Genomic DNA, 26,056 nt, shown 5'->3' with positions numbered 1-26,056 from the left:
AGCACTTGTGTTGAAATACAGATTTTATATTTGTATATGTTGTATTGAACAAATGTTATGTTGTACATGTTTCTGTCTGTCGTTCCGATTATGCGGGTCATAATTGATTATGTACTAGTTTAATTTTAGTTGTGATTTTTATACTCTGTATCTGTGATTTGATTTTAGGATATACATTACTTGTAGTTTTAATTTTACGTGTATGAATTTATATTTGTAATAAAATACACTAAGAAATATTTTTAACAGTTTTATTTTGATTTTTTTTATATTTTTGAACTGTGGATTGGTATCAAGGGGACTTTTGCTTACACGGGTTAGTGTATCATACAGAGGAGCTCACAGATACACGTCAGTGTGTGAAATTACATCTTACGGCGGTGGTCCAAGCTAGCAGTGCAGGGTTATTGTATCATACAGAGGAGCTGATAGATCCACATCTGCGTGGATTATTGCATAATACGCCTGAGGTCCAGGCTAGCTGTGCGGCAGTGTAGAGTTTGTAGCTTACATAGAAGTGTTAAGAGTTTGACTTACCATCACTCAGGTTCAAAGGTGGGTTGATCAGATTGTCCAGAGTGCGTGGTCCGTGCTCCCACTGAGGAGAGGGGAAACCCGGGATGATGCAGGCAAACATTGCCATCTGTTCCTGACTGCAGTTGTACTGGAGGGCCTGAAGCCATAGAAGGAAGAGCCGGAGGCCTTCAAGCCGGATCTGGAAAAAGAGAGTAAGTGGCAATAACTAACACAGAACATCATTGTAAAGTTCCACTCAGAGTTCAGGGGGGTACCCATCCAACCCCGACATGAAATTTAACACTAGGGGCGATAAACAGAGAAAATGCGTTTATGAAACGTAAAATAAATGAGAGAGCTCGATCGAAGTCATTTCAAACACAGGAACAACTAAAAGAGTCCAGAACACACTAACAGGCACAGCAGAGGACTGAGAAGCACCAATCTATTCACACACAGGATCAATTAAAAGAGCCCAGCACCCTCTGAGAGGCACATCAGATGACTGAGAAGCACCAATCCATTCACACACAGGATCAATGAAAATAGTCCAGCACCCTCTGACAGGCGCATCAGATGACTGAGAAGCACCAATCCATTCACACACAGGCTCAATTAAAAGAGCCCAGCACCCTCTGACAGGCACATCAGATGACTGAGAAGCACCAATTCATTCACACACAGGATCAATTAAAAGAGCCCAGCACCCTCTGAGAGGCACATCAGATGACTGAAAAGCAACAATCTATTCACACACAGGATCAATTAAAAGAGCCCAGCACCCTCTGACAGGCACATCAGATGACTGAGAAGCACCAATCTATTCACACACAGGATCAATTAAAAGAGCCCAGCACCCTCTGAGAGGCACATCAGATGACTGAGAAGCACCAATCTATTCACACACAGGATCAATTAAAAGAGCCCAGCACCCTCTGAGAGGCACATCAGATGACTGAGAAGCACCAATTCATTCACACACAGGATCAATTAAAAGAGCCCAGCACCCTCTGAGAGGCACATCAGATGACTGAGAAGCACCAATCTATTCACACACAGGATACCCAGGATCAATTAAAAGAGCCCAGCACCCTCTGACAGGCACATCAGATGACTGAGAAGCACCAATCTATTCACACACAGGATACCCAGGATCAATTAAAAGAGCCCAGCACCCTCTGACAGGCACATCAGATGACTGAGAAGCACCAATTCATTCACACACAGGATCAATTAAAAGAGCCCAGCACACTCTGAGAGGCACATCAGATGACTGAGAAGCACCAATCTATTCACACACAGGATCAATTAAAAGAGCCCAGCACCCTCTGACAGGCACATCAGATGACTGAGAAGCACCAATCTATTCACACACAGGATCAATTAAAAGAGCCCAGCACCCTCTGAGAGGCACATCAGATGACTGAGAAGCACCAATCTATTCACACACAGGATCAATTAAAAGAGCCCAGCACCCTCTGAGAGGCACATCAGATGACTGAGAAGCACCAATCTATTCACACACAGGATCAATGAAAAGAGCCCAGCACCCTCTGACAGGCACATCAGATGACTGAGAAGCACCAATAGCAATCACTGGAACATCATACTTTTTAACACTGCACATTAGGTAGCTATCCAGGGTATGGTACAGACAGCAGAAAAATGTTAAGTGCGGATCCCTGGGATATCAAACACGTAGAAACAAGGAACACTGGTCAGCAGGCTAAGTCACACACACAGCAGATGTTCAGCAAGGCACTGAACACGGGTTCGCACACTAAGGCCTACACCAAGTTCAGAAACCACACACTGGTGAAAAGACCCGAAGCCAGCACTGTACAAAATAAAAAACAAAGGATTTCGCATGCTTTGGGCCTACAGATAGACAAAGACAAACAGGGACTATCTTGACTAGACCAGGTGAGAGACATTGCATTGAAGAGAAGAGAAGTAACTGATGGGGGAGGCTGCGCTGAGCATCTTGAGGGGAGGCCCCAAGAAATGCACAATGGTGCTGGTGAAGAGGGCTGTGCACTGAAAAACGTGAATGCAGTAATGCCAAAAACAGTGAAACCCAAAGCTTGCCACAAAATCCCAGACTGGAGGAACGCCATGGAAGCCAGACGGGAGCGAAGAAGGCCCAATGGAGGAGGTTGCCGTGAGAGGCCTTATGCGGGGAGGCTTCCATGAAGAGAATGATGAGAATGGCTGAGGATGCAGGAGGAATACCTTAAAAGGTGAATGGTGGCTTTGGTGTTGGGAAGGCCCCACATACGGGACTGCCCTGAAGAGCATTATGCTTAGGAAACCATTATGCCACGGTAATGCATTACACCAGATCCGAACTACTTGAATTTCATACTAAATTCCCCAATTTGTGTGAGAATGGACAGGATGGGTTTTATTTACCTTTAAGGAGTTGCCAGTGTGAAGCAGCTTCTTCAAGATGGAACCTAGAAAGAGACAGAGACTACATGAGCTCCTGTTCAAAAAGGATCCTCCCTCACGGCTGTGTTGGAGCTCTCGGTCAGATATGGTCACATCTCTGGACCAGATCTTTGGCACCCTCCGGTTTGTTCTGGGTGATCTTTGAAACCCTCTGGCAATGGTCTTAGATCCAGAGGGTAGATGAGAAGACCACCATCAAGAAAATATTTTAACTCCTCAAACAAACAAGCACTCTGATGACAACATGAGGTGGTTTGCAGCGCTTCACAAAAACTCCAAATATAATTAAAAATAAAATCAACATGACTAAAGAGGAACAATGTTACACAACTTGTAAAAATTTAATTTTTAAAATAAAAGGAAATCGTATTTTTTATGAAGCAGAAATATATTAGTTAGAAATAGCCTCCCATTTATAGTTTAAAATATTCTTAAGTGAGGTCAATGGAAGGATTTACTGAGAGAGAACACAATTTTTATGTAGGATCTGCATTTGCATCCCAAGAGTGAAGATCCGAACTAGACCCACTCTCTTACACTTAACATTGAGAGTGAAACTCTACAGCCCACCTATTATGGCTCATACTAAGAAGCACAAACTGCATGATCAACTATGTAACTTACCTGCTCATTACTCTCTCAAGGCATCTGCAAACAAGGTCTTTCTGTGAGGTCTGTGACTTTCGAGCAGTCCCATGGGTCACTCTAGGGACAGTGTACCAGAGTAATCCCCTTGCCTCCTCAAAGCTTCGTATTGAAATCTTAGCATAGAATGAATATATGAACTTTTAAGGGCGTTTCTTGACGTTTAAGGTTGATGCTAGAGGGCAAGGGTAAACTAAGTCTATCTACAGTGCTAGAGTGAAATCTGTTTGTTCTTCATGACAAGTCAGAGCGATTTACCTTCAAAGCTGCCGGCTCAACTGCTGGGGCCCATAGATTCCCAAAGGCAACTAATGCTGTTCCTCCAGATGTCTTCACGTACTGTGAAGAACCAATAGATCGCGCTTTATCGTGTACAACGTAATGTTCAGAGTTGTAAGGCTGCGAGTAGCTCCTGTCCATGAGATTCAAGTAGGGGAGCTAACAGTTTCTTCCAGACAGACTCTACAGCCACAGTGTAGGGAATACTCGTGATACTGTCCTGTGAGCAGGGGCAGGGTCATGTTTCACCTCAGACATGACCTCAGCCATGACCCCTGGAAGACCAGGGTGTGGACAAGAGTGAAACTGGTGGTGGTCGATCCTGGCAGCCGTAGTCTGAGCTCTCATGAAAGTATATGTTTTTAGCCTCGTAAACCTTGGATGTTTCCTCACACTTCATCCAGGATTAGAAGGCAACGCAGAGGTACAGCACATCCACACTCACATCTTGCAGAGATGTTAGAGTCTCAGGTCAACTGTCTGACAATCTTGAATCTTTGACCTGAACTTGGTACAGGCGGCAGGCACAGCCAGCTGACCCCTGCCACTGCATCAGTGATGGGGCTGTGAGAGCGGGGGTCCTTATGGAGGTGGGAAGAAGGCACTGAGAGTGTAGACTTCCTGTCTGCAAAGGGCTTTCAGTAAAAGACTGGATGCTGGTGCCTGTGTCAGCAGCTGGTAATATTCCACGCTTGCACATATACAGTAAAATAAAGGTCTTATTATTACATATCGAGTTTCGGACAATTGTGAGTGTCCCTTTGTTTCCCTCCCCTACAGAGGCAAGCTATGCCCACCCGACTGGCTCACCAAAATCTCATTTTATCCCTAATGAAGAGGGCCCTCCATGGCGCATCACACCTGATCCAAGGACTTTGGCAATTGAATCTTTATTCCACTGGATCCCCCAGCAACCCGTATTACTTTCCAAGACCTGCTACATCGTCTTCAAGGGAGTGTTCAATAAGACAGCACTGCCCCTAGCCACCCGCATGTGTCCGGCAAATCACACAACTCCCCCAGCAGCAACATCGCTGGGTTCAAAATCAAGTAGTGGTAGGAGTACAAGACAAGATGGCTAGCCTTCTCCTGTGACATCCTGAGTCAATCTGGAACCACAGCACATAACTGACAAGCACGCAACCTTATGCACTGACAAATGGTCTTGAAGACACTTCCTTTTCACCAATCGCCATCTCTGCACCACATAACTCCTGTATGCCTAACATGTACCCCATGCCCCCAGATGTTTGTTTCTTCTTCCTGCCTCTGTCCAAATGTTCTGTAGCCAAGTTCACACTACACAATAAGATACCGGAAGAGCTTTAGTTGCTTTCCTGGGTCTCTCTCCATCTCTGAAGCCTCGCCTCTTGCAATCAAGTTAATTTCTGGGAACAGAAATGCATTCCTTTTTGCCTCGAATGTAACTGCCAGGCTGCACCTCAGACCTCTTGGGTGAAAAAGCCAGAAAGTAAGATGGGTTGAGGAGATTTCAGTAGGTGTTTTATTGAAAACTTCTTTTGGTACGAAAACTCCTTAGGTTCTAAGGGTGAAGACACTTTGGGTTACCTTCAGCCCAAGCCCCTACTTCAAGTTGTTAAAATTCTGAATTGGAGCCTAAGCCAAAGGGAGATATTCAGGGGGAAAAACACATAGTAATTTTATTTATTGCGTTGTATTTCAACCTTTTAACTCTGTTTCTAGAATGCTTTTATCCAAAGAAACCTAATACTCTAAATACAAACAGTGAATATTTGATCCACAGAAGAGCCAGCCGCCTCCCGTTGATGATGGGAAGATACGATTCCCATTCCACGCCGTAACTTGGACTGGAGCAGAAGATGATGATGACCCTCAGGGCTGGAGGGTCTCACTGTGGAAAACACTCCCATAACATGGCAACCGTCTGCAATGCTTACCAATACTGTGGTACTGCCATCGCTGGTGGAGCCTCTCAGGAAGCAGCTGCAAGATCTTCTGCAAACGCCAAAGATGAACAACAGTTAATCGCTAATGGGAGATACAGGTCACGCATTCAAGCCATGACCAAAAAAGAGGTGCAACGACGACAAACAAAAACATTTGAGGGAAGAGAGAGAGCTAGCGGATGAACAATAAAAGCAAGGGAAAAAATACAAGTATTAAACATGAAAAAATGTAGACTTGTATAGTCTGCACACAGATATATAAGAATTAAGAGTATATTCGAGGACACAGTGGAAAGTCTGAATCTTGCTATTAGCAGGTCCAGTCAACCCCCCAAAAAAACCTATGTTTCTGTTCACCAATCACACATCGGAAACGCAGAAGGAATTTAATATTATCATGATACACAATAGTTTGCAATGAACCAAACTATTTCAATGGTAATGAACAGATAATAGCAAAAGTGAGGGCAGCCAAGAATGAGAGTGGTGGTTTCCAGCAGAGTTTTGGAGTAAGTTAAATCCAGCTAGTAGCAGCTGCAGGTAGTGGAGCTGGAGAGGACTAGATGTGAAACCAGAAGGTGAATGTGAGGTCTTCATGCGTGGCACTGCTTTCTACCATCCTGCCATGCCACCCCCACCCCCCTCCCCCCCCACACTCTATCATAACATACCATTCCTCCTAAAAGACCCAGATGGGACTAAACCAGCAGCAGAAGAAACAAGCAGTGGACTTGTCATACTGACATACAAGCTGCAGGAAGGAGACAAACTGGAGAGGGTCAGCACACAAGTAGAAGACTAGACAGATGCCTCCAGTAACACTTCTCTACAAGGATATGGACACAGTGAAAGGAGATTGAAAGCCCTTCTTTGCAACAAATAGGCGAATGGCACAGACTTGTACGTCATCATTAGCTAGGCTTTGGATGGGCCTCAATTGCAGATTAATTTACAAATCTTGTTGTCCTTCTATCCAAGGTATTCGGACATGCCTGTCCTCATCTGTAAGGCTATGGTTGTCCTCAGCTGGAAGGACACGTGAAGTCTAAGTTCTCCTATGGACATGCTTGAAGATCCTCATTGCAGAGGCATGGACAGGCCTAGAAGTCCTCATATGCTGGAGATACAGACAAGCCGGTGGATTTCCATCTGCAGGGGCATCCACAGGCTTGGGTGACCTTATATGCAGGGAGGTATATAGACATGGGGTCCTCATCTGGAAGGATGTGCACAGGCTGGTAGTCATCATCTGCAGAGGTATGCGCAGGACTGGAGGTCATCTGCAGAGACATGCACAGACTGGGGGTCCTCACCTGGAAGGACGTGCACGGTCTGGTGGTCATCTGCAGAGACATGCACAGGACAAGAGGCCCTCATCTGGAAGGACGTGCACGGGCTGGTGGTCATCTGCAGAGACATGCACAGACTGGAGGTCCTCATCTGTAAGGACGTGCACAGGCTGGTGGTCATCTGCAGAGACATGCACAGACTGGAGGTCCTCATCTGGAAGGACGTGCACGGGCTGGTGGTCATCATCTGCAGAGGTATGCGCAGGACTGGAGGTCATCTGCAGAGACATGCAAAGACTGGGGGTCCTCATCTGGAAGGATGTGCACGGGCTGGTGGTCATCATCTACAGAGGTATGCGCAGGACTAGTGGTCATCTGCAGAGACATGCACTGGCCTGGAGGTCCACATCTGCAGAGACATCCACAGGCCGTGGTGACCTCAAATTTAGGGACGGACATGGGCCTGGGATCCTCATCTGCAGGTCATGCACAGCCTGGACGTCCTTGTCTCCAGGAATGTGCATGAGCCTGTGGATTCTCATCTGTAGAGAAATGAACAGATCTGAAGGTCCTCGAGTGACACGGATGGATTGGAGGAAGCCATCTGCAGGGCTATGGACGGGCCTGGTGGTCCTCAGCTGAGGTCACAAAGATACCTGAAAATCTTCATCTGGAGGGACATGGATAGGTCTGGAAGTCCTCATCTGCAGATACGTAGATGGGCCTAGAGGGCATCAAGTGTTTCATCTGCAATGACACGAACAGCACTCGCACCCATGCCTGCAAAGAAATGAAAGGACAGCACATCTGCATGTAGGTGAATAGTCAAGCTCAACTATGGGTAAGTCAAGTTAGTCACAGCCAGCCAAAGGTAAGCTCTCAGATTCAGACCCCGCTATGGCTGAATCTGCAGTGAGCCAGAAACTCTGTTCCAGATGAGTTAACTCAAACTAGGCTCAGCTTTTGACAGGCTCAGTTCGGAGTACTTCGGCAGCATGAAGTCCACCTCCATTTGAGTCTGTCCTGGGATACGCTTAGCAGAGGTCAGGTCTCAACAGAGCCAGGCATAGCTCAGAGTACTTCGGAAAGATCATGCCCATTTCAGGGTGAGCCTACCGTGAGCTTAACTCCGCTCTGAATAAGTCTGGATGGAATGAGGTTCAGCTCTTAATCTGTTGAAGAGCCTGACCAGCTCCAGGTGAGCCTGTACAGGGCCAGCTGTGAGCAAGTCTGAAGATAGTCAGGTCTAGCTCCCAGTTCGCCTGCCCTCAGCCAGGCTGCCCTCTGGATGAGCCTGGGCAGATACTGGTTCAGGTCTTTGTACAATTACAGAGTCTGGCCAACTCCAGGTGAGTTTGCACAGAGTCAAGCCTCACTTTGAAAGAGTCTTCACATAGTCAAGCCTACCTTGAGGTGCGTGTACAGACAGACATAGACCAAAGGACATAGACAGACAGACGGAGACACACGCTCACACCACGTAACAGCCATGAGAGAGCCCACAGGGAATGAGAGGCCACAGGGAAGCGATCAGCCAATTTCTGGAGAGCTCTACGAAGCACTTAGATAATAAGGAAGCACTCCGCTAAACAGCAATCACATAAAAGCGCTGCAATGAAGCCGTTCTCTACTAATAATAGAGCCATCAGAGTGGTGCCTGGGTGAGGCAGCTTTCAAAAGAGCGCCCTGCCAATGAGAGAGCCTGGGAGGCGATACATTGCAAAAGTCTGTCATGAAAAATTCTCTTATCCTCCTCAAGTGAATATTTGCTACAGGCAACGCCTGGCTTCGGACCACCTACTCCCACTATCCCCAGTGCGGCAAACCACAAAGAAGCCTCTACAGAAGACAGGCAGATGCTTTTCAGTAATCCTACCTCAAAGATGAACAGGATGGCGTCCAGCTCTTCCCTCTGAGACTTGTGACCTGAATTCAACAAGAAGAAGTCTTTCGACATTTAATTTATGATAGATATTTATCCTGTGAAACGTACCCAACGCATTGCAGCAATCTATGTGCCATACTCATATTTTAAGTCTGCAGCTAATGATCGCAGCAACAAAACACTGGTTCTTCCTCGCTGGACATTCTCTTTCTCCATCTCCCCCAATCTTCTGAGGATTCTGCTGCTGATTCAGGATACTAGTCTAGAATCCAGATGTGATGATCTAAGTTTATAGCTGTCGCATCTATGACTGGCAGCTCTCACACCTCTAACTCCTCTGCTCCACCCCACACATGTATGCTTTAAGACAACGACCATCAAATCACTGATATGATGGGGATTTTAGCATGCTGATAACTACCATTGTCAGGAGACCACTAAAATCCAATCCACTCTATTCCCAGCTCGGACTCAGACCTCTGACAAGCTCTATGCACACGTGTCTTCAGAACATGCCTCTCTGATGGCAGCTCTGCTCCTGCCTCTTCTAACAAAGTCTGTGATTCCAGATAAACACAGAGGACATGAATGCAGTTCTGCCTCTGAGGCATGCCCTTCAACCAGTAAAGTGGAAATTCCCCTACACACCTTCCCCAGTGAAGTGAACTTATGCTTCCGCTATACTCAGTTGTGCAGTTGTCGGCCCTGCGATGGTGCATGTCCTGGCCAGGATGGTGCACAGCGTCCCTGGTATGTTCCTAACCCATGCAGCACTCGCTGGCAAAAACAATCAGAAGCTGCTCTTCTTACCTTTTTGCTTGAGGCTCGTTTCAATAATCACAAAATTTTCAAAAAAGACGTAGTAAAGATGGGAGTAGTTTTGTTCGAAGAATTGCTTCAGATCAATGGTCTCAGCATTCTCTGTGGATAAAAACAAAATAAGGTGAGGGGGCGGTTTATAAGGAGGTACGGAAGGAACAAGGCAGTGAGAGGGAGTAGAAAGAAAGAGAGCAAGTCTGTAAGGATACCACGAGTACTAACAAATAAAAGAGAAAGAGGAGAATAAAGGAGAGCAAGAGTAAACAAGCAAATCACAAAAAGAGCGACAATGACATTAACCCAATATTATATTTTCCACTTTGAATAGCACATGTATATTGCACTTTACAGTTGGTGAAACCAGTATGGTATGTTTTACCGTCAGACACTTTTCAATCTGTGTAATATACACAAATATTTTCCAACCATCTCCCATGAAATCCCGTAATGAGAATCCTAGCATCCGCTGGAAGTTCTGGGATGTGAAGTATGAGCTAATAATATATATATTTTTTTTTAAAAAGGCCAAGGTGCACCACGTCAACATTTAGGGGAACAGATATATTCAGTGAGGTAAACAGTAATAATCACATCAGAGAGGTTTTTCTTCCGTAGGTGAGGGATATGTGAATATGCCCGGATAACTGTGTTAATCATCCGATAGTATCATGTATAAGTGAGGACAATAATCCAATAGTAGTGGAACCAGGGTAGATAAGTCTTCTCTTTATAAGCAGGAAAGTGTAAGGAAATTCTATTGCCAAACAGCTCTTGATGAAGCGTGCTACTGCATCCCCTGGTTCCTGCGGTACTTGACGGAGGGGGACGTCGGGTCTCATGCTATCGTTTTGAGCCACGCAGGAACCAGGGGATGCAGTAGCACGCTTCATCAAGAGCTGTTTGGCAATAGAATTTCCTTACACTTTCCTGCTTATAAAGAGAAGACTTAAGTAGATATTAAACGGAGGTCTCCATTACCTATCTACCCTGGTTCCACTACTATTGGATTATTGTCCTCACTTTTTGATGTGGCTTGAACACAAGACATTGTAACACCTGATATCATTGGTGCGATTTGATTGCAGTTGAATCCTCGAACGCCAGTTATCCAATTGGATAAAGTTCTAAATATACATGATACTATCGGATGATTAACACAGTTATCCGGGCATATTCACATATCCCTCACGTACGGTCCAGAAACCAGGGACATCATCACCAATTGACTATCCTGCCCTGAAGAAGTCCCTTGTGGACGAAACGCGTCGGCTGTAGATCCTGTATATTTTTTAACCATCTGAACTAAATAAAGAACTCTCAAAAGTATATGAAGAAAAACCTCTCTGATGTGATCATTACTGTTTACCTCACTGAATATATCTGTTCCCCTAAATGTTGACGTGGTGCACCTTGGCCTTTTTTCAAACTTTGTTATAGTTCATGTTTTGAACCTGCATTGTGACAGTGGGTGTTTTTTGAAGTGTGCACACAGACTGCCCCATGTACTAGAGGGTGAGATTTCTTGGAGAATAATTTGTCCAGGTGCTGTCCCTTTGGGAATCCACCACTGTTGCTTTCCTTTTCTGTATGAGCTAATATCACTCTGTGGATGCTGGGAATGGGGACATGTGAAGAGAACCACCAAGGAAAGGACTGGTCACCTTTCAGTACTTTGGAATGGTGGTTTCTTTAAAGGGGCTTGGAGGAGCACCAGGTCTCCGAAAACCTGTCAGAGTTCACAGATAACGAAGGAGGAAGTATTTCAGCCAGCTTAAATATGATATTGCTATTAAGAAATTGGACAAACACTACTTGTCCAAGCTCTCTATAATGCATGAATGATATCATTTTAGCCTGAGAGTTCAGATGCAAGATGAGGCTGTAGAAGAATATGCAATGGTGTTACTTAAACGTGTGCCTCCAAGCAAGGTTGTTGAAAACAGGGATCAGAAGATTAGGGATCAATTCATAGAACGGTGCAAAAGTGAGAAAATCAGGGAAGAATGGTTGCTTGATGATCTCCCGAAGTTAAGTGAAGCTTTTTTATCCGCATCGCTGCGGCAGTTATTTTTGCGCTGTGCGGCTTTTTTCTAAAAGCCGCGTTACAGGACGAGCTCAGCTCGTCATCCGCACACGACCACCGTGGCTGATGACGAGCTGAGCTCGTCATCAGCAGCGATGGGGTAAAACAGCTAAGAAAGGCAAACACTCCTTAGCAAATATTTTAAGATATAGGTGGAGACAAGAGTGTGATCAACACAGATGATGTAATGACACGTGTACCAAATCTCAAGTCAAGGTCAAAGATGCGCCTAGATTTAGGAGACAGGTTTTCTATGTAGGAAGCCTTGGCACATGACAAATCACACACACAGCCCTGAGATAAAATCCACACATAAGAAACCTGGTGAGAGCGGCCATTTGGTCAAATCCTGTAGAAGTGTCAAGACTGAGGACAAAAGTTTTGAGATGTCTTCGGATGTGGGTGAAGTAATTTTTCAAATCAAAAACCATGTCAACACTATACATTGTGAACTTACATCTGATCTCGATTAATGGCCGGTAAGTTTCCATGATGATGGATTCTGGTGCATATCCTGTGCTTTTCCCAGATCAGGATTATGACAAAATATTTAAATGAAAAGTGAAGTTAATGAAAACCAACGTCAACCGCTATAGACAATTTTAGAGGTAACATCACAAAAGGAAAGGTGTATGTGCCAGTTGTTGGTGACACATTTTGAATTCTAAGCAACTGGAAATCGACCTTGATTTTAATGAGTCTCTCCAAGTAAGAGTTAACAAAATTGATACTCGTCAAATGTCGCGGAAAAAAAATATGAATCAATTTACACAGGAGTTCTCATTTAAGACTGTTCACCAAATTAGGATACGTTAAGATATTTAAGATAGGTTCAGCACATTTGCCTAAATAAAGGAGCATAGACAGATATGTTATGTCGATTTGTAGAGCGCACTAATTTCTCGTGAAGATATCCAGGCTCTTGAAAAGGAGTGAAGGCGAGAGGTCCCTTCAACGCTATTCCAATCGCCAGGTTTTTTATTTATTATTGAACTCAAGACATGAGGAGGCGGCTCTGATGTGCGGAGGGAGTTTGTTCCAAGCTTTAGGCGCAGGCAGGAGAACACGCGCCCTCCTGCTGTGCTGTTGCGAATGCGGGAGGTGTGTGCGAGTGAGACAGAGTGTAGGCATCTGGCTAACTGGTGGAAGTGCATTTGGCTGTTCGGGTATGCGGGTCCGGTGCTGTTCGAGGCTTTGCATGTGTGCATGGGGAGCATGAACTGGCTGCATTTGTGATAGGAGAGACAGTGGAGCTCTCGGAGGTGAGGGGTGATATGGGTGCGGTGTGGGAGGTTGAAGAGGAGTCTTGCGGCAGTGTTCTGGGTGGTCTGGAGTCTGTGTGAGAGATTCAGCGTAGAGTGTGTTGCTGTAGTCGAGTCTGCTCGTGATAAGTGCCTGCATTACGGGTCATCTAGTGCTCTGTGACAACCATTCGAAGATCTTTTGAAGCATGCATAGGATGCAGAAGAAGGTAGTGCTCACTGTGTTGACTTGTAGAGTCATGTTGAGCTTGTTGTCCAAGGTGATCCCCAAGTTTCTGGTTTGGGCAGTTGGTGCTGGTCCCAGCTTGGCTGGCCACTGGGTGGCGTCCCATGGGGAGGTCTTGTTTCCGAAGACCAGTACTTCCGGGTTGTCAGAGTTATGCTTCAGGGAATTCTCATCCATTCTGCTACTATGGCCATGCAATAGGTGAAGCTGGTTTTGGTGGTGTCCATGCTGTCAATCAGGGAGAGGAAGAGCCGTGTGTTGTTGGCATAGAATATGAGGTTGATGCAACTACGTGCAAAGTTAGACAATACCTGCAAGAGATGTGCTTAAGGCTGAACCCGATATACTACTGAAAGAAACAACTATTGAACCCTATAAGCAACTTAATGGTTGAGCCATGCGGTCATAGCACACAAAGGAAATGGTGAGATCAGCTCAGGGAAATAAGTAAAGAGTCTGAACAAAAGAGTGGCAGCTAAATATTTCCCCAACTGACCTTCAATAAGTTGATGGACACGCTGGAGGGAGAAGGATTCTTCACAACTTTCAATCTCACTTCGGTGCGCAACAATTTTGAATGAACATTCAAAAGATTTAACATGTGGCAAACTTTGCTTTAACAGAAGATCTTTCATGCTTTCTGCCCTGCAGCTACAGGATTTCAAAGGCTCGTGAGTGGATTACTTGGTAACCTGCCAGGTGTTTGCTTTTCCCAGGATGATGTCCAAGTCATTGAGGTTACCTTGGAACGACATTATGTTAAGAGTGTAAAAAAAAAATCTTGAAAGTTCTGAAGTTACTTGGTGTGAGAATGAGGGCTAAAAAACATGTGTACTGAATTGAGCTTCCTCGGTCCTATGATATTTGTAGGAAGCTGGCTCTGTATACACTATACCAAAATGAGGTATAGTGTGCACAGAGTCCAGTGGAACCCCAAAGCTAGGCAGAGGTAAAAGTAGATAGCACCTCACTCTCTAACTGTGGTAGTGTGGGCAAGCAGTAAGGCAGTATCAGAGGACAGTGTAAAGCATTTGTTGTACACACTCAGTCAGCAAATTATGTCCCACACTCAAAGACTGAACTCAGACCAATTTTGTTTGTATAAAAATATTAGTTATTTTATTTCTAGAACCAAGCGAAGCCTGGCACGGGTATGTGAAATGTTATGTTATGTTATTTTTACTTATACTGCGCACAGCTGCCCCAGCAAAGGGGCGTCCTGGCGCTTTGACAAGGCAGAAACAACGCAACACTAAAAAAACTCAGAAGAATAGACCACAGAAAACGAGCTAAGCAAATAAAAAGGTCTTGATGGCCCATCTGAACTGGAGAAGCTCGTCGATGAGCCTGATATGCATGGGGAGAGAGAGTTCCACCAACCTGCTGCCAGAACTCGAAAAGAGCGGCCACCTGCTCTACTCAATCTAAAACGCGGGACCACTGCTAAATTCTGACCTACGCGGAGGAGTGTATGGTGTAAGCAAATTCTCCAAGATTTGAGGAGACGTACCCTTGAGAATTTTAAACGCAAGGCAGAGGACCTTGAATTTAATCCTCTGGTGCACAGGGAGCCAATGTAGGGAGTGCAAAGATTTAGACACCGGCAGCGCCTTGGCAGGCCTATCACCACTCGGTCTGCAGCATTTTGGACTCGCTGTAATCGAGATAGTTCTGCTTGATTGATCCCAGCCAGTAGAGAGCTGGCGTAGTCCAACCTAGACAACACTGATGCTTGAACCACCAGTTGTCTAGTGGATGCATCAAAGAATTTGAGGATCGGTCTAAGTCCTCTGATAATGCCATAACAGGAAGCCGCCACCTTCTTGGTATGACAGACAAAACTGAGGGACGGATCGAGCCATACCCCCAGATTTTTTATCTCGGAGGCTGGGGAAGGAGTCACACCCAATTCTGAAGGCCACCACTTGTCACCCCACAATTCCACCTGCTTACCAACTACCATAATCTCAGTCTTCTTGGTGTTTAACTGGAGACAGTTGGAATTCATCCAGTTAGCCACTGCTCGTAAACCGTCACAGAATCTGGGAGCCTCTAAATCTGAGTCCCCACTCAGTGTGACCGCCAGCTGCGTGTCGTCTGCATAAGAGACCATCGTCAGGCCCCACTGCTTGACTACCGCAGCCAGCGGTCTCACGTAAAGATTGAAGAGAGTGGGACTCAACGATGACCCCTGTGGGACCCCCAGATCTAGCGAATGAAATTTCGATTTACCGGGCGGGATCGCCACATGGAATGACCTATCAACAAGAAAAGATCGAAACCAGCATAAGGCGGAGCCCGAGACACCCACTTCCTCAAGTCGTTGAAGCAAGATCCTGTGCGAGACCGTGTCCAACGCGGCGCTAAGATCTAATAACAGTAGCGCCGCCGTCCGACCCGCATCAAGCACAGAACGCAGATGTTCGACCATAGAAAGGAGGGCCGTCTCCGTGCTGTGGCCCGCACGGAACCCATTCTGAGTAGGGTCAAGAATGTTAGCCCTAGATAGATGGTCTGAAAGAATGGCGTTTACATGGGCCTCCGCACCTTTCGTGGCCCAAGGAAGTAATGAGATGGGGCGGTAGTTTTCAGGTTTAAGGGGGTCTAGGGTCGCCTTCTTTAAAATCGGTGTGACTACAGCCTGCTTCCATGTGACGGGAACTACCCCGGAAGAAAGAGACAGGTTAATCAAGGAAAGCACAGGAGTGCGGCAGAGCGGCGCCAGATTCTTAGGTTGGGCCGGTTTCCGCGGATCTGCCGGGGATCCTGACTTGATTTTAAGGCTAAGAGAGTCAAAGGCCTCCATAGATAAGGAGGGCAAGATGGTAAGACACTCACTGTCTTCCAAAGTGCAGCTGACCCGCTCCAGGGTTGAAGAACAAATTGGAAAAGTTCGATAAATGGATTGCACTTTCTCGCGGAAAAAGGAGGAGAATAAATCATTTCCATTGTTTTACAATTGAATGCAGGTTCAAATGCAGTGGATTAAAATCCAGGAAAGTCAAAATATCGCAATTACTTTTCAGATTACTTTTTATGCCTAGATATCACACTGGGACATTTCCTAGAGAAAAGGTAAGTTAAATCAGTTTTGCACAGCTGTAGTTCTTCAGGTTTTCATTCAAATCAACTCCACACTTAGAAAAATGTTCAAGGAAAAACAGTCAATGTATTTCTATTGAGAGAAATTAAGTTAACGGTTAACAGGCAAGTACTCTGTTTGGGGTTTCGTTTCTGGGGTTAGAACAAGGGTTCCCCCAGGGTCAAGGATGCACTCTCAAAGCACCCTCGGCGGCACTAGGGTGACCAGGTGTAGAATGCTGAGGCCCAATGTTATCTAATGGGGATAAGTGGCCTCCAGTTGTGGCTGCTCACGAGCATGCCACAGGGTTGTGGGAGCAAAGCTCCTGGTGTTAGGCCCAGGGCAAAGGGGATTCGCGTTAGCACTCAAAGTGCACCCACAGCGGTACAGGGGCGGCTGGGTGCAGGATGCTGTTTTGGCTTCAGATGCCATGTTTGTTTCAATGGGGATTCTACAGTTTTAACAAAGACTGCAGGCTCGGGATGAAGATCTTCTGGAGGTGACCACCGGTTGGAGAGGTAAGTCGGGTTGCCTGGGGATGATGGGACACAGTTGGTTGAGCCACCCAAGGTTGTGGGACTTCAGGTGCAGGGGTGTCTTTAGGAGTCAGGTTTTCTTACCAGCTCCGGTTGTGGTCGGGGTAAATCCTCCAGAAGGAGACTGCAGGCGTCATGGAGAGGGTCGAGGAAGGTCAGAGATCGCCAGATCTCAGGTCAGGATCGCCGGGGAGACCTCCTCGTGGTATTGGACCACTTGAACTCAGGCAGTGGGCGTTGGGTGCGGACTCGTGGATTTGGCCGGAGCCAGAGTCCGTGGGTGAGCAAATCTGGTGCTCACTGGAGACAGATGGGAAGGCAGGACAGGTCCTCCGAGTTCTTGAGGTTGCTGGCTGCAAGACACACCAGGATTTTGCTTCTGCAGGTTCGAGGTGGGGACAGGGCGGTAGGGCTGGGGCCAAGTCAGTGGGCGTCCTCCTCTCCTTAGCTTCAGCATGGCTCTTCGGTCCTCCTTTTCTTGTTGCAGGTTCTTTTTGGAGGAGGCCAAGTTCAGGGGTGCTTTTAAATACTGGATTTAGGAGTCTTACAGGTAAATAATGGTTGGGACCAACGGGTCCCTTCCTTGGGGTGGGTAAACCCCATATTATGCCACCCTCAAGTGGGAGGGGGCATATGCCCCACTCTGGTTGGCTGGGCCCGTTCATCTGCAAGATGACGGGGACTGAGAGTTGTGCTTAGCCTCGCCTCCCCCACCTGAGGGGTGGGGTTGGCAAAGTTGGGCACACCTCTCTTCCTCAATTGGTTTTCCCACCGATTCTGCTGCCCTAAGTGGGGGTCAGAACCGGTGGGGACCAGTTGCTGAAAGCAGCAAGTGGTCTGGGGAAGCTCGAAAAAAAGTGGCAAGCCATTGAAGCTTCCTCTTCGCGGACCAGGTCCATCCTGGGGAAGAAGGCTTGGCACCTCGTCCCAGGATGTGCATTGTTTCAGACACCCCAGAGCAGCAGGTTCTCGACCCAGGGGTCCAGAAACAAGTCTGTTGGTGGCAGCTGGTGAGCAGCCACTCAGCCTGGACACTATTGTTAGGTAGTTTTTCAGGGGGCATCTCTAAGATGCCCCTGTGTGCATTTCTCATTAAATCCCACACTGGCAGCATTGTGGGTTTAATATGCTGAGAAGTTTGATACCAAACTTCCCAGTTTTCAGTAAAGCCACTATGGTGCTGTGGAGCTCGTAATGACAAACTCCCAGCACCATGTACTCTTATTGACATTACTGCATTTACAATGTATAAGAATTGGCTTAGACACTGTAGGGGTACAGGGCTCATACACCTATACGCTCACCACTGGTATAGTGCACCCAGCTAGAGGGGTGGCTGTCCTATGCCAGGGAAGTGGGTTGTAGACATGGCACGATTCTTCACTTTGTCCTGCACCAAAACACGCAGCCTGCAAAGGCAGTGTGTGTGTGTGTGTGTGTGTGTGTGTGTGTGTGTGTGTGTATAAAGGTACAGGGCCTCTAACGGTGGCACAGTAAGTGCTGCAGCCCTCAGAGGCCTTCCCTGACCACAGTGCCTTGGGTACCCAGGGTACCATTTACAAGGGACTGACATGTGGCCAGAGATGCCAATTGGGTTTTGTTTTTAAACGTAGTTTTAGGGAAAGAACATAGGCCTGGGTACCTGTTTAGCAGGAGCCCAGGGCACACTCAAAGTACATCAGCAGTTTAGCAAAAAGTGGGGGCAACCATGCAGAAAGAGGGCACTTGCTTACAATATTGGTTCGTCTGAAGGAGAATCAGCCTGAACAATACAAAAATGTCCAGTTTCCAAAAAGAAGGAGGCTGTGCAGGTTTTCATTGGAATGGCAGAATTGTACTCCAGATTCAGTCACAATTTTCCCAAAAAGACTAGCAGAGCTGAATTACTCTAAAATGGAGTCAAGTTTGATTGGAGTAGCGGATGCAAGAGAAAGTCTAAGGATGTTACGAACCGTCTTATTTCTTCTCTGGACACTCGAAGTGTCAAGCCTAGATTAACTTGTAGGGTAGTTAGTAATGCTTGTGATATTGATTTGGGAGGTTGTCTTGCTCCGCCTTTCAGAAAATACATAATCTCCCACACGGTGGCTCAAACATAGCAGAGCAGGAGACATAAAACACAACAATACCTAGAAAAGAGTTTTACTTTACAAAATGCTAAGACTATTTTTAGAATAAGGCTTGGGGTTTTATTTATGCAATGCTCTCTAACAGAAAGGACTTCCCAGATGTCATATAAACCACATTTAAATGTATACAAAGTTATATATTTATACGCAAGCAATAACATCACACTTGGTAAATGCAACCGTTAAATGCATGGATAATACTAATGTATAAACAAGCAGCAAATAGTACTGGACGTCCTGCAAGAAATAATCAGAAAGATATATACACTAAATAAATCAAATGATTACTTTGGATGTGTACTCTGACTCATTCACATATCACAAAGAAAACACCTCAAATTACCAAAGCCACTGGCCACACATCACAATGGCAATAATCAAAACTCAACACTTCACCTGGTGCAAACACTGCACCTTAGCCCACTCCGGACCGGGGGATTTAACAGCCGGATATAAGAGCCTCAGCAACCAAGGTTCGGCTGTACTGAAGTAGACGGGTCCTTCCCCATTCGGATTCCAGAATCCCAGTTTCTAAGTCAACAACTCTCAGCTTTATAATCTCAAAATACACACTAGAAGTTTCGAGAGTCTTCACCTCTACACCAAGGAAACTTACTGGAACTGGCCAGCTTCCAGGCTAGCATTCCATGGCAGAAAGGAGTTCCCACGTTCCCTCTACATTCTCACATGTTCCAGCCTTTATCTTGACAAAGTTTACGAAAGTCTTCCAGGGTACATTAAACAATCTCCCAAAAAACAATCAGACCATGAATAACTCAAACACCTTTCAAGCCTGTCTGTGTGCACAGAAAAGCTCAAGCAAGGCAGAGTCAGAATTCAGGATGACACGAGGCCAAGTCAATTGTAAGAACTAAATAATATCTGCCAATGTACAACACAATGCACATTTCTGCACCACTGCCTATAGCATCACATTCATCTCTCAATGTACGACACAGTGCACATTTGTGCACCACTGCTCATAATTCTGCACTCTGAGACCAAACATTATGTTCCACACCTCGCTCTCCCTCATGCCTTCAAATGCACATCCCACACATTCTGTTTTTGGCAAGGCTGTCCTACTGTGACAGCTCCAATTTCAAAACTATGAGAAGAGATTTTCAAGAGAAACAAGGCATATGCAGGACGTCGTACATTCATGCTAGGGCAAAGTAAAACAAAGTCAATTAAAATGATGTTAGTGAAAGGTCATCACGTGGTGTCAGACCACAAGAGTGCCTCTTGCACTACAGAGGTATACATAAGAAACACCAGGGTAATTAAGTCATTATATTGTTCGCTTCCATGGCACTCAGAGAAGCTAAATTTAATTATTTTACAGTAGAAAAAGAAATCTGTGAAGTATACGCTGTAGTAAAAAAATTAAAAGCTTTTGTGGAGCACCTGGTTTGTTGTATTCTCAGATCACAAACCATTACAAGAAATACTTGGGCAAGAAAATGCTGGATGCTGTTTAGCAAGAATTTGTAAGTGGATTGTGGTACTACATGATTATAATTTTTCAGAGAGGTATATATCAGCTGCCTCAAAAAGAACTATAGATTGTCTTTTGAGGTTGGCATTTAGAGAACAAGACGAGGAAGAGGAATGATAGAGGACACTATTAAAGTGTGTTTGCTAACAGAAAGGTGCATAACTGAGGAACAGTGGTTGGAAGAATTTTCCTATGATGGCGTAATGAAGAAGGTTTTAAATTATCTTGGGAAAGGGATGCTGGACCAATGTGAGAAATGAGTAGAGAGAATTTAGTAGAGTAAAAGAAGAGATGTCTCCAGGAGGGATTGTTTTTAAGAGGGTCTAGACTTGTTAATCCCACAAGTTTGAGAATATGTCTTGTTGAATTAGCCCATAAGGGACATCAAGGAAAAAGCAACACTAATATGCAATGTAAGATTGAGTAGTAGTTATTGGTGGTCTGGAGTTGATTTGATGATGTTAAAGAAGAATGTGTGGACTGCGGTGTGAGTGATCGATCCAAAATAATAAAGACGCCATCCATGGTCTGAAGGGAGATTCCAGACAAACCCTGGGTGGAAACTGCACTGGGAATTCTAGGTTCCCTTACTATTGGTTCTGTCCCATCTTATATATTTGGATATGCGTTGTAGGTGGCCAGAGGTTGCAAATGTCATGAACATATCATCACTTACTGCTACTAAGTATCTGAAACAGGTGTTTGCCTGAGAAAGTAATCCTAGAATCCTCCTAAGAGATCATGGAGTTCAGTTAATTCAATTCAACTCAACTCAACTCAAGAAATCATATAGCGCATGGCTACAAGAAGGTCTCCCAGAGCTAAACAGACATCGCGGGTCGCCAGCCACACAGAGAGGACTATATCCTAAACAGCCAGGTTTTCAAGGCCTTGTGGAAGGCCAGTTCATGGTCAAGTTGGCATAGCTCTAACGGTAGAGTATGCCTTCGTTTAGGTGCCAGGGAGGCCATAGATTGGCCTCCTCACCGGGACCTTGGGATTTTAGGAATGCTCTACAAGTGGGTCATAGAAGATCTGAGCAGCCTGCGCAGGCTGTAAAGAGAAGTCTGATCTCGACAGCAGGGTGCCCTTACTGTTAAGTGCTCTATGCAAAATAGAAAGGGCCTTAAATTGCACTCCTTGCTCCATTGGAAGCCAAGGTAGCACTGCCAAAGCTTTTTTGGGGGACTGGTGTCTCTGAATGCTCATAAGGAGGAGAGCTGCAGCGTTCTGAACTACCTGCAATCTATTAACTACATACCAAGGTGAGACAAGATATAAGGCATTGCCATATTCGAGGTGCGAGATTACAAGGGCCTGGACCATCAGTCTTTTGGGTAGAAAAGGAAGAAGGTCAAAGACTTTCCACAACAATCTCAGGACCCCAAAGAAGATGTCAGCAAGCTTCTTTACTTGGTGGTCCATGGTGAGGCTGGAATCCAGCCGTACCCCAAGGTTTGATTTTATTCGAACCTTTGGGGGTCGGGAGGTTCCTCAGTGAGTATGGTGGCGGAGGGAGGGAAAGTAATCCTGTTCCAGAGGTTATTACCCAGCAACACAACCTCGGTTTCATCTTCATTAAGTTTTAATCTACAGTTGGCCATCCATCTGGTCACCTCCTGACGGACAAGGGTTCGGATGGAGGTGACTTGATCTTGGGTGATTGATATGAACAACTGTGTGTTATCGGCGTAAGAGACCAGTGAAAACCAATAGGACGCATAATCTCTACAAGGGGGTATATATAAAGATTGAAAAGCATGGGTACAGAAAGCTGGATCTGTAGATGGTAGGCCCACTAGGTGGTTATACCGTGCACAGAGTCCAGGTTCCCCTGAAGTGTACGGGGCTCAGTGTAAAACCCAAAGTGCTCTATTAGTGGTCGTGTGGGCGAGCAGCCTCAGGCCTAAAAAAAGAAGGAGTGTAAGACATGTATTGTACAACAATGATCAATAATTGACACATGACTCAAGAAGGAGATCCAGACCAATTTTATCAAAATTAACATGGTTTGTATTTTGTTTTAAGACCACGATCTTTGCAATAAGGTCAGTACGTTCTGAAATAAAATTACTTCCACTTTCAAAAGTCGACACTAGGAACATTTTCGAATCAGTTCAATGCTATCCTATTAAGAAAACAATCAGGTAAGTACCAAAACTACACCACCAGCGGCACAGGGGCAGCTGTATGCAGAGGTACAATTCAGACTTCAGACCAAGGCTTTGCAATGGAGACTGGGGGTTGCCTGGAGCCACGCTGCTTTTCTGGTAAGAGGATCAGTTGCAGGGGGCCAAGCTTTGGGGGTTAGCATAAGCACAGGGGAGGACACAAAACAGCACCAAACATACACCACCAGCGGCACAAAGCGACTGGGTACATGGTGCATAATCCGTGTCAGGCAGCCAATGCTTTTCAACTACGTTTCTTCTTTTGGCAAACAGGCATTGCACCCGAGGTTGCAGGAGGGGGACCAGCAACAGCCAAGGTGGGTAGAGATGTAGGGGCTCATAGGGGCAAAGTTGGTTTAGGTCATCAAAACACAGGGGGCTTGGGGTACAGGAGTGCCTTTCGATGTCAGAGTCTTTCTTACCGGAGAGAGTTGCAGTGAGCTTTTGGATTCACACTGCAGGCGCCATCGTGGAGATCAGGAGAGGTCAGCCAAGGCTAGACATGAGGTCAGGATCACTGAGGAGAGTTCACTGCACAGGTGGGCCACTCAGACTCAGGCCTTGGGTGCCACGTGCAGAGTCAGAAGGGATCGCGTCTCCAGCAGGATCCGGAGCTCTTGGAGTTGTTTTCTTTTGGACAAGTCCGCTGTCCACAGGAGATGGGAGTATTTTTAGAAGGCAGTAGTCCTCCGAGGATTTTCAAAGATCGCTGGCTGGAAGACAGGTCGCAGAAGCTAGAGACAGGCCGGTAGGACTGAGGAAAAGGCAGTGGTCATCTTCAGTCTTCTCTGCAGGGATGTCTTCTTTCTTCTTAAGTAAACGCAGATCTGGCTTCTAGGTCTGGGGGAGCAATCTAAATACTAAATGTAGGAGGTGTTTTAGAGAACTAGTAGGTAGGGCCAATAGGCACCTTACCTGGCATGACTACACCCACTATTATGCCACCATCCAGTGGGAGGGGCATAGACCTAGGCCTGATTGGAGGAGACCCCTCATCTTCAAAATGGAGGGGACTATAAAGTGTGCTCAACTTTGCCTCCTCCACCTGAGGGGTGGTGCTGGTCTTTTTTTGTGGCTAACTATTAAATGTGCACCGCTTTGGAAAAACCATCTATTTACAGTTCACAAGGCTTATTAGACACCAACAAAATTGTCAACGCTGGGTACCCGTGAGGCAAGGAAGTGTCCCAAATGTGGCGAACTAAAAGCAGACAACATACACATGTTCTGCTGATGCTCCTACATTGAGCCCTTTTGGGAAGAAGCGGGCAAGGTCCTCGCAGAAATAACGGCCCAAGAGATTAAGGTAAGTCTGACTTTGGTTATTTTTGGGGGTGGTTAATGGGGGGGGGGGGGTCGAATTCACTGAATCTGGCGGAGTCACAAAAATTGCTCATCTTCTAACTGATTTTATTGGCGCAAAGAGAGATCTGTGTAAAGTAGATTCTCCTCCCCCCTAATCTTCCAGGAATGGATGGCTACCGTACGAAGAATCTGCAATCTAGATCGATGTGGCCCTCCTTCTAGAATAATCAGTTTGGGATACCTGGGAAGAATGGTTTAGAGCTGACCCATTGAACACGTAGATTTTCTATCACCCAGTTCATTGGATAAGCTTTTATTCGATATGCAAGATATCTTATAAGCGTACATACAATACAGCCATTTACAAATCTACAAAAAGCATAATTTAAGAAGGCAATATTAAATGCACATTAAAAGGATAAAAGGACATGAAGTGCCCAGAATAAATTAGCTAAAAAAGAATTAAACCGCTACTGACAGTCTCTTGCAACGAATAAACCGAAACTGTTTTAAAAATTTGGCTATGCCACATACAATAGGAGGGGAAGTATCCGTCATTAGGATACGCAGGGCTACTAGGTAGCTACGTGTACCCATATTTCGGCAGAGGGGTTTAAGCCAGAAGCTCCTGGGGTTTACATAGTCCGGGCATACGAATAGGATGTGCGTGATGGACTCTATCCTATTGGGACAACATGCACAATATGGGGACGTGTGAGCACCTGATTTCCAGTTTGATACCAGGGCCCCAAGTGGAAGCGAACCCACTCTAAATTTAAAATACAGTGCTCGGTCAAAAGGGAGAGTAATTAGGTCCAGGTAAGGCTCGAAAACTACAACATCTTTTACTAATAAAAAGGCAGCCGTGGACTTGCAATGTTCCGGGTTTGTAACTAGTTGTTCCGCAACCCAATTCCAGTACAGCCTCTTCACGACCTCTTTTGGTGGAGCTGAACGTGATGACCAACAGTCCCCCAGTCCGATTTTCTCCAGAAGCTTTTTAGTGTCTCTCAACCATCTTATTTTTGCCCAACCGCCCAAGCTCATTATCTCCGCCAACCCATCAGCATACGATTTTAGCTCTTCACCCCTCCAGATTCGTGTCCATAGAAGGAGAGGGCGAAGCTGGGCTTGATCTTTAATGTTTTTGCAGCCTGTATCCAACAGCACCGGTACTGTTGGGGTGCTCAGAGGGATGGCGATTATGGATTTTAGGAGCTTACTCTCCGCTGTTGCCAGGGCGTCCAGACGGCAATGTCCCCACAGTTCGGCCCCATACAAGGCTGATGTTACTATCTTAGCCTTGTAGATATCAATTACTGGGGCAAGCGATCTCCTAGGTGATGCCCGGAATTCCCTCAGGAGGGCTCCTCCTACTCTCTTATGGTTGAGGACCATCTTAGCAATGTGAGGTGCCCAGATCATGCTATCCGTAATCCGAATTCCGAGATAGTCAAATTCGGATACTTTCTCCAAGGCAACAGAGTTAAGAATAGGAGGGCGGCCCAGTTTCCTTGGAGGATTTAGGACTAGGTACTTAGTTTTGTCCACGTTGATTACTAGTCCCTTTGCAACACAGAAATCCTGGAAACGGGTTAGCAGTTTCTGGAGGCCTTGCGGAGTCTTGGAGATCAAGAGCGTGTCATCCGCAAAAAGCAGGGTGGGGATCCGCACTCCTCCGAGACAGGGGGCGTCGGTTGGTTCTTGTTGGAGATGTTCCACCACCCCATTCACATATAGTGAGAAAAGGGTGGGCGCCAGAACGCATCCCTGCCTCACACCCCTAGACACTGGTATTTTCTCGGTTAGCTCTCCGTTTTTACCCCAGCGGACCTGAGCAAAGGTATGGTCGTGGAGGCTAGTGAGGAGGGACAAGATGTAAGGAGGCAATCCCAGCTCATAAAGCACCCTCCATAACTCCTCCCGGGGAACTAGGTCAAAGGCAGTCCTCA

At 46.0% G+C, this 26,056-nt stretch overlaps 1 protein-coding gene across 9 annotated transcripts in view; it reads right to left on the bottom strand.

The window, feature by feature from the left end:
* The window catches only part of RALGAPA1 (Ral GTPase activating protein catalytic subunit alpha 1), a 775,068-nt gene that overhangs the window by 680,410 nt on the left and 68,602 nt on the right, over positions 1 to 26,056 (bottom strand). For 5 of the 9 annotated variants that reach the window (XM_086936924.1, XM_086936920.1, XM_086936926.1 and 2 more), the window contains exons 2-6: positions 9,804 to 9,914; positions 8,985 to 9,055; positions 5,811 to 5,868; positions 2,929 to 2,972; positions 538 to 715 (exon numbers count right to left, since the gene is read on the bottom strand). In XM_086936924.1, the coding sequence (XP_086793050.1) occupies positions 538 to 715; positions 2,929 to 2,972; positions 5,811 to 5,868; positions 8,985 to 9,055; positions 9,804 to 9,914 (462 nt within the window). The remainder of the gene's footprint in view (positions 1 to 537; positions 716 to 2,928; positions 2,973 to 5,810; positions 5,869 to 8,984; positions 9,056 to 9,803; positions 9,915 to 26,056) is intronic. The other 4 variants (XM_086936929.1, XM_086936922.1, XM_086936927.1 and 1 more) reach the window with 1 other exon arrangement.

The sequence above is a fragment of the Lissotriton vulgaris genome, chromosome 9 (genome assembly GCF_964263255.1).
Source record: "Lissotriton vulgaris chromosome 9, aLisVul1.2, whole genome shotgun sequence".
In the NCBI taxonomy this organism is placed as follows: Eukaryota; Metazoa; Chordata; class Amphibia; order Caudata; family Salamandridae; genus Lissotriton; species Lissotriton vulgaris.
The sequence above is the reverse complement of the archived record's forward strand: the minus strand, read 5'-3'. Positions and strand labels throughout refer to the sequence as shown.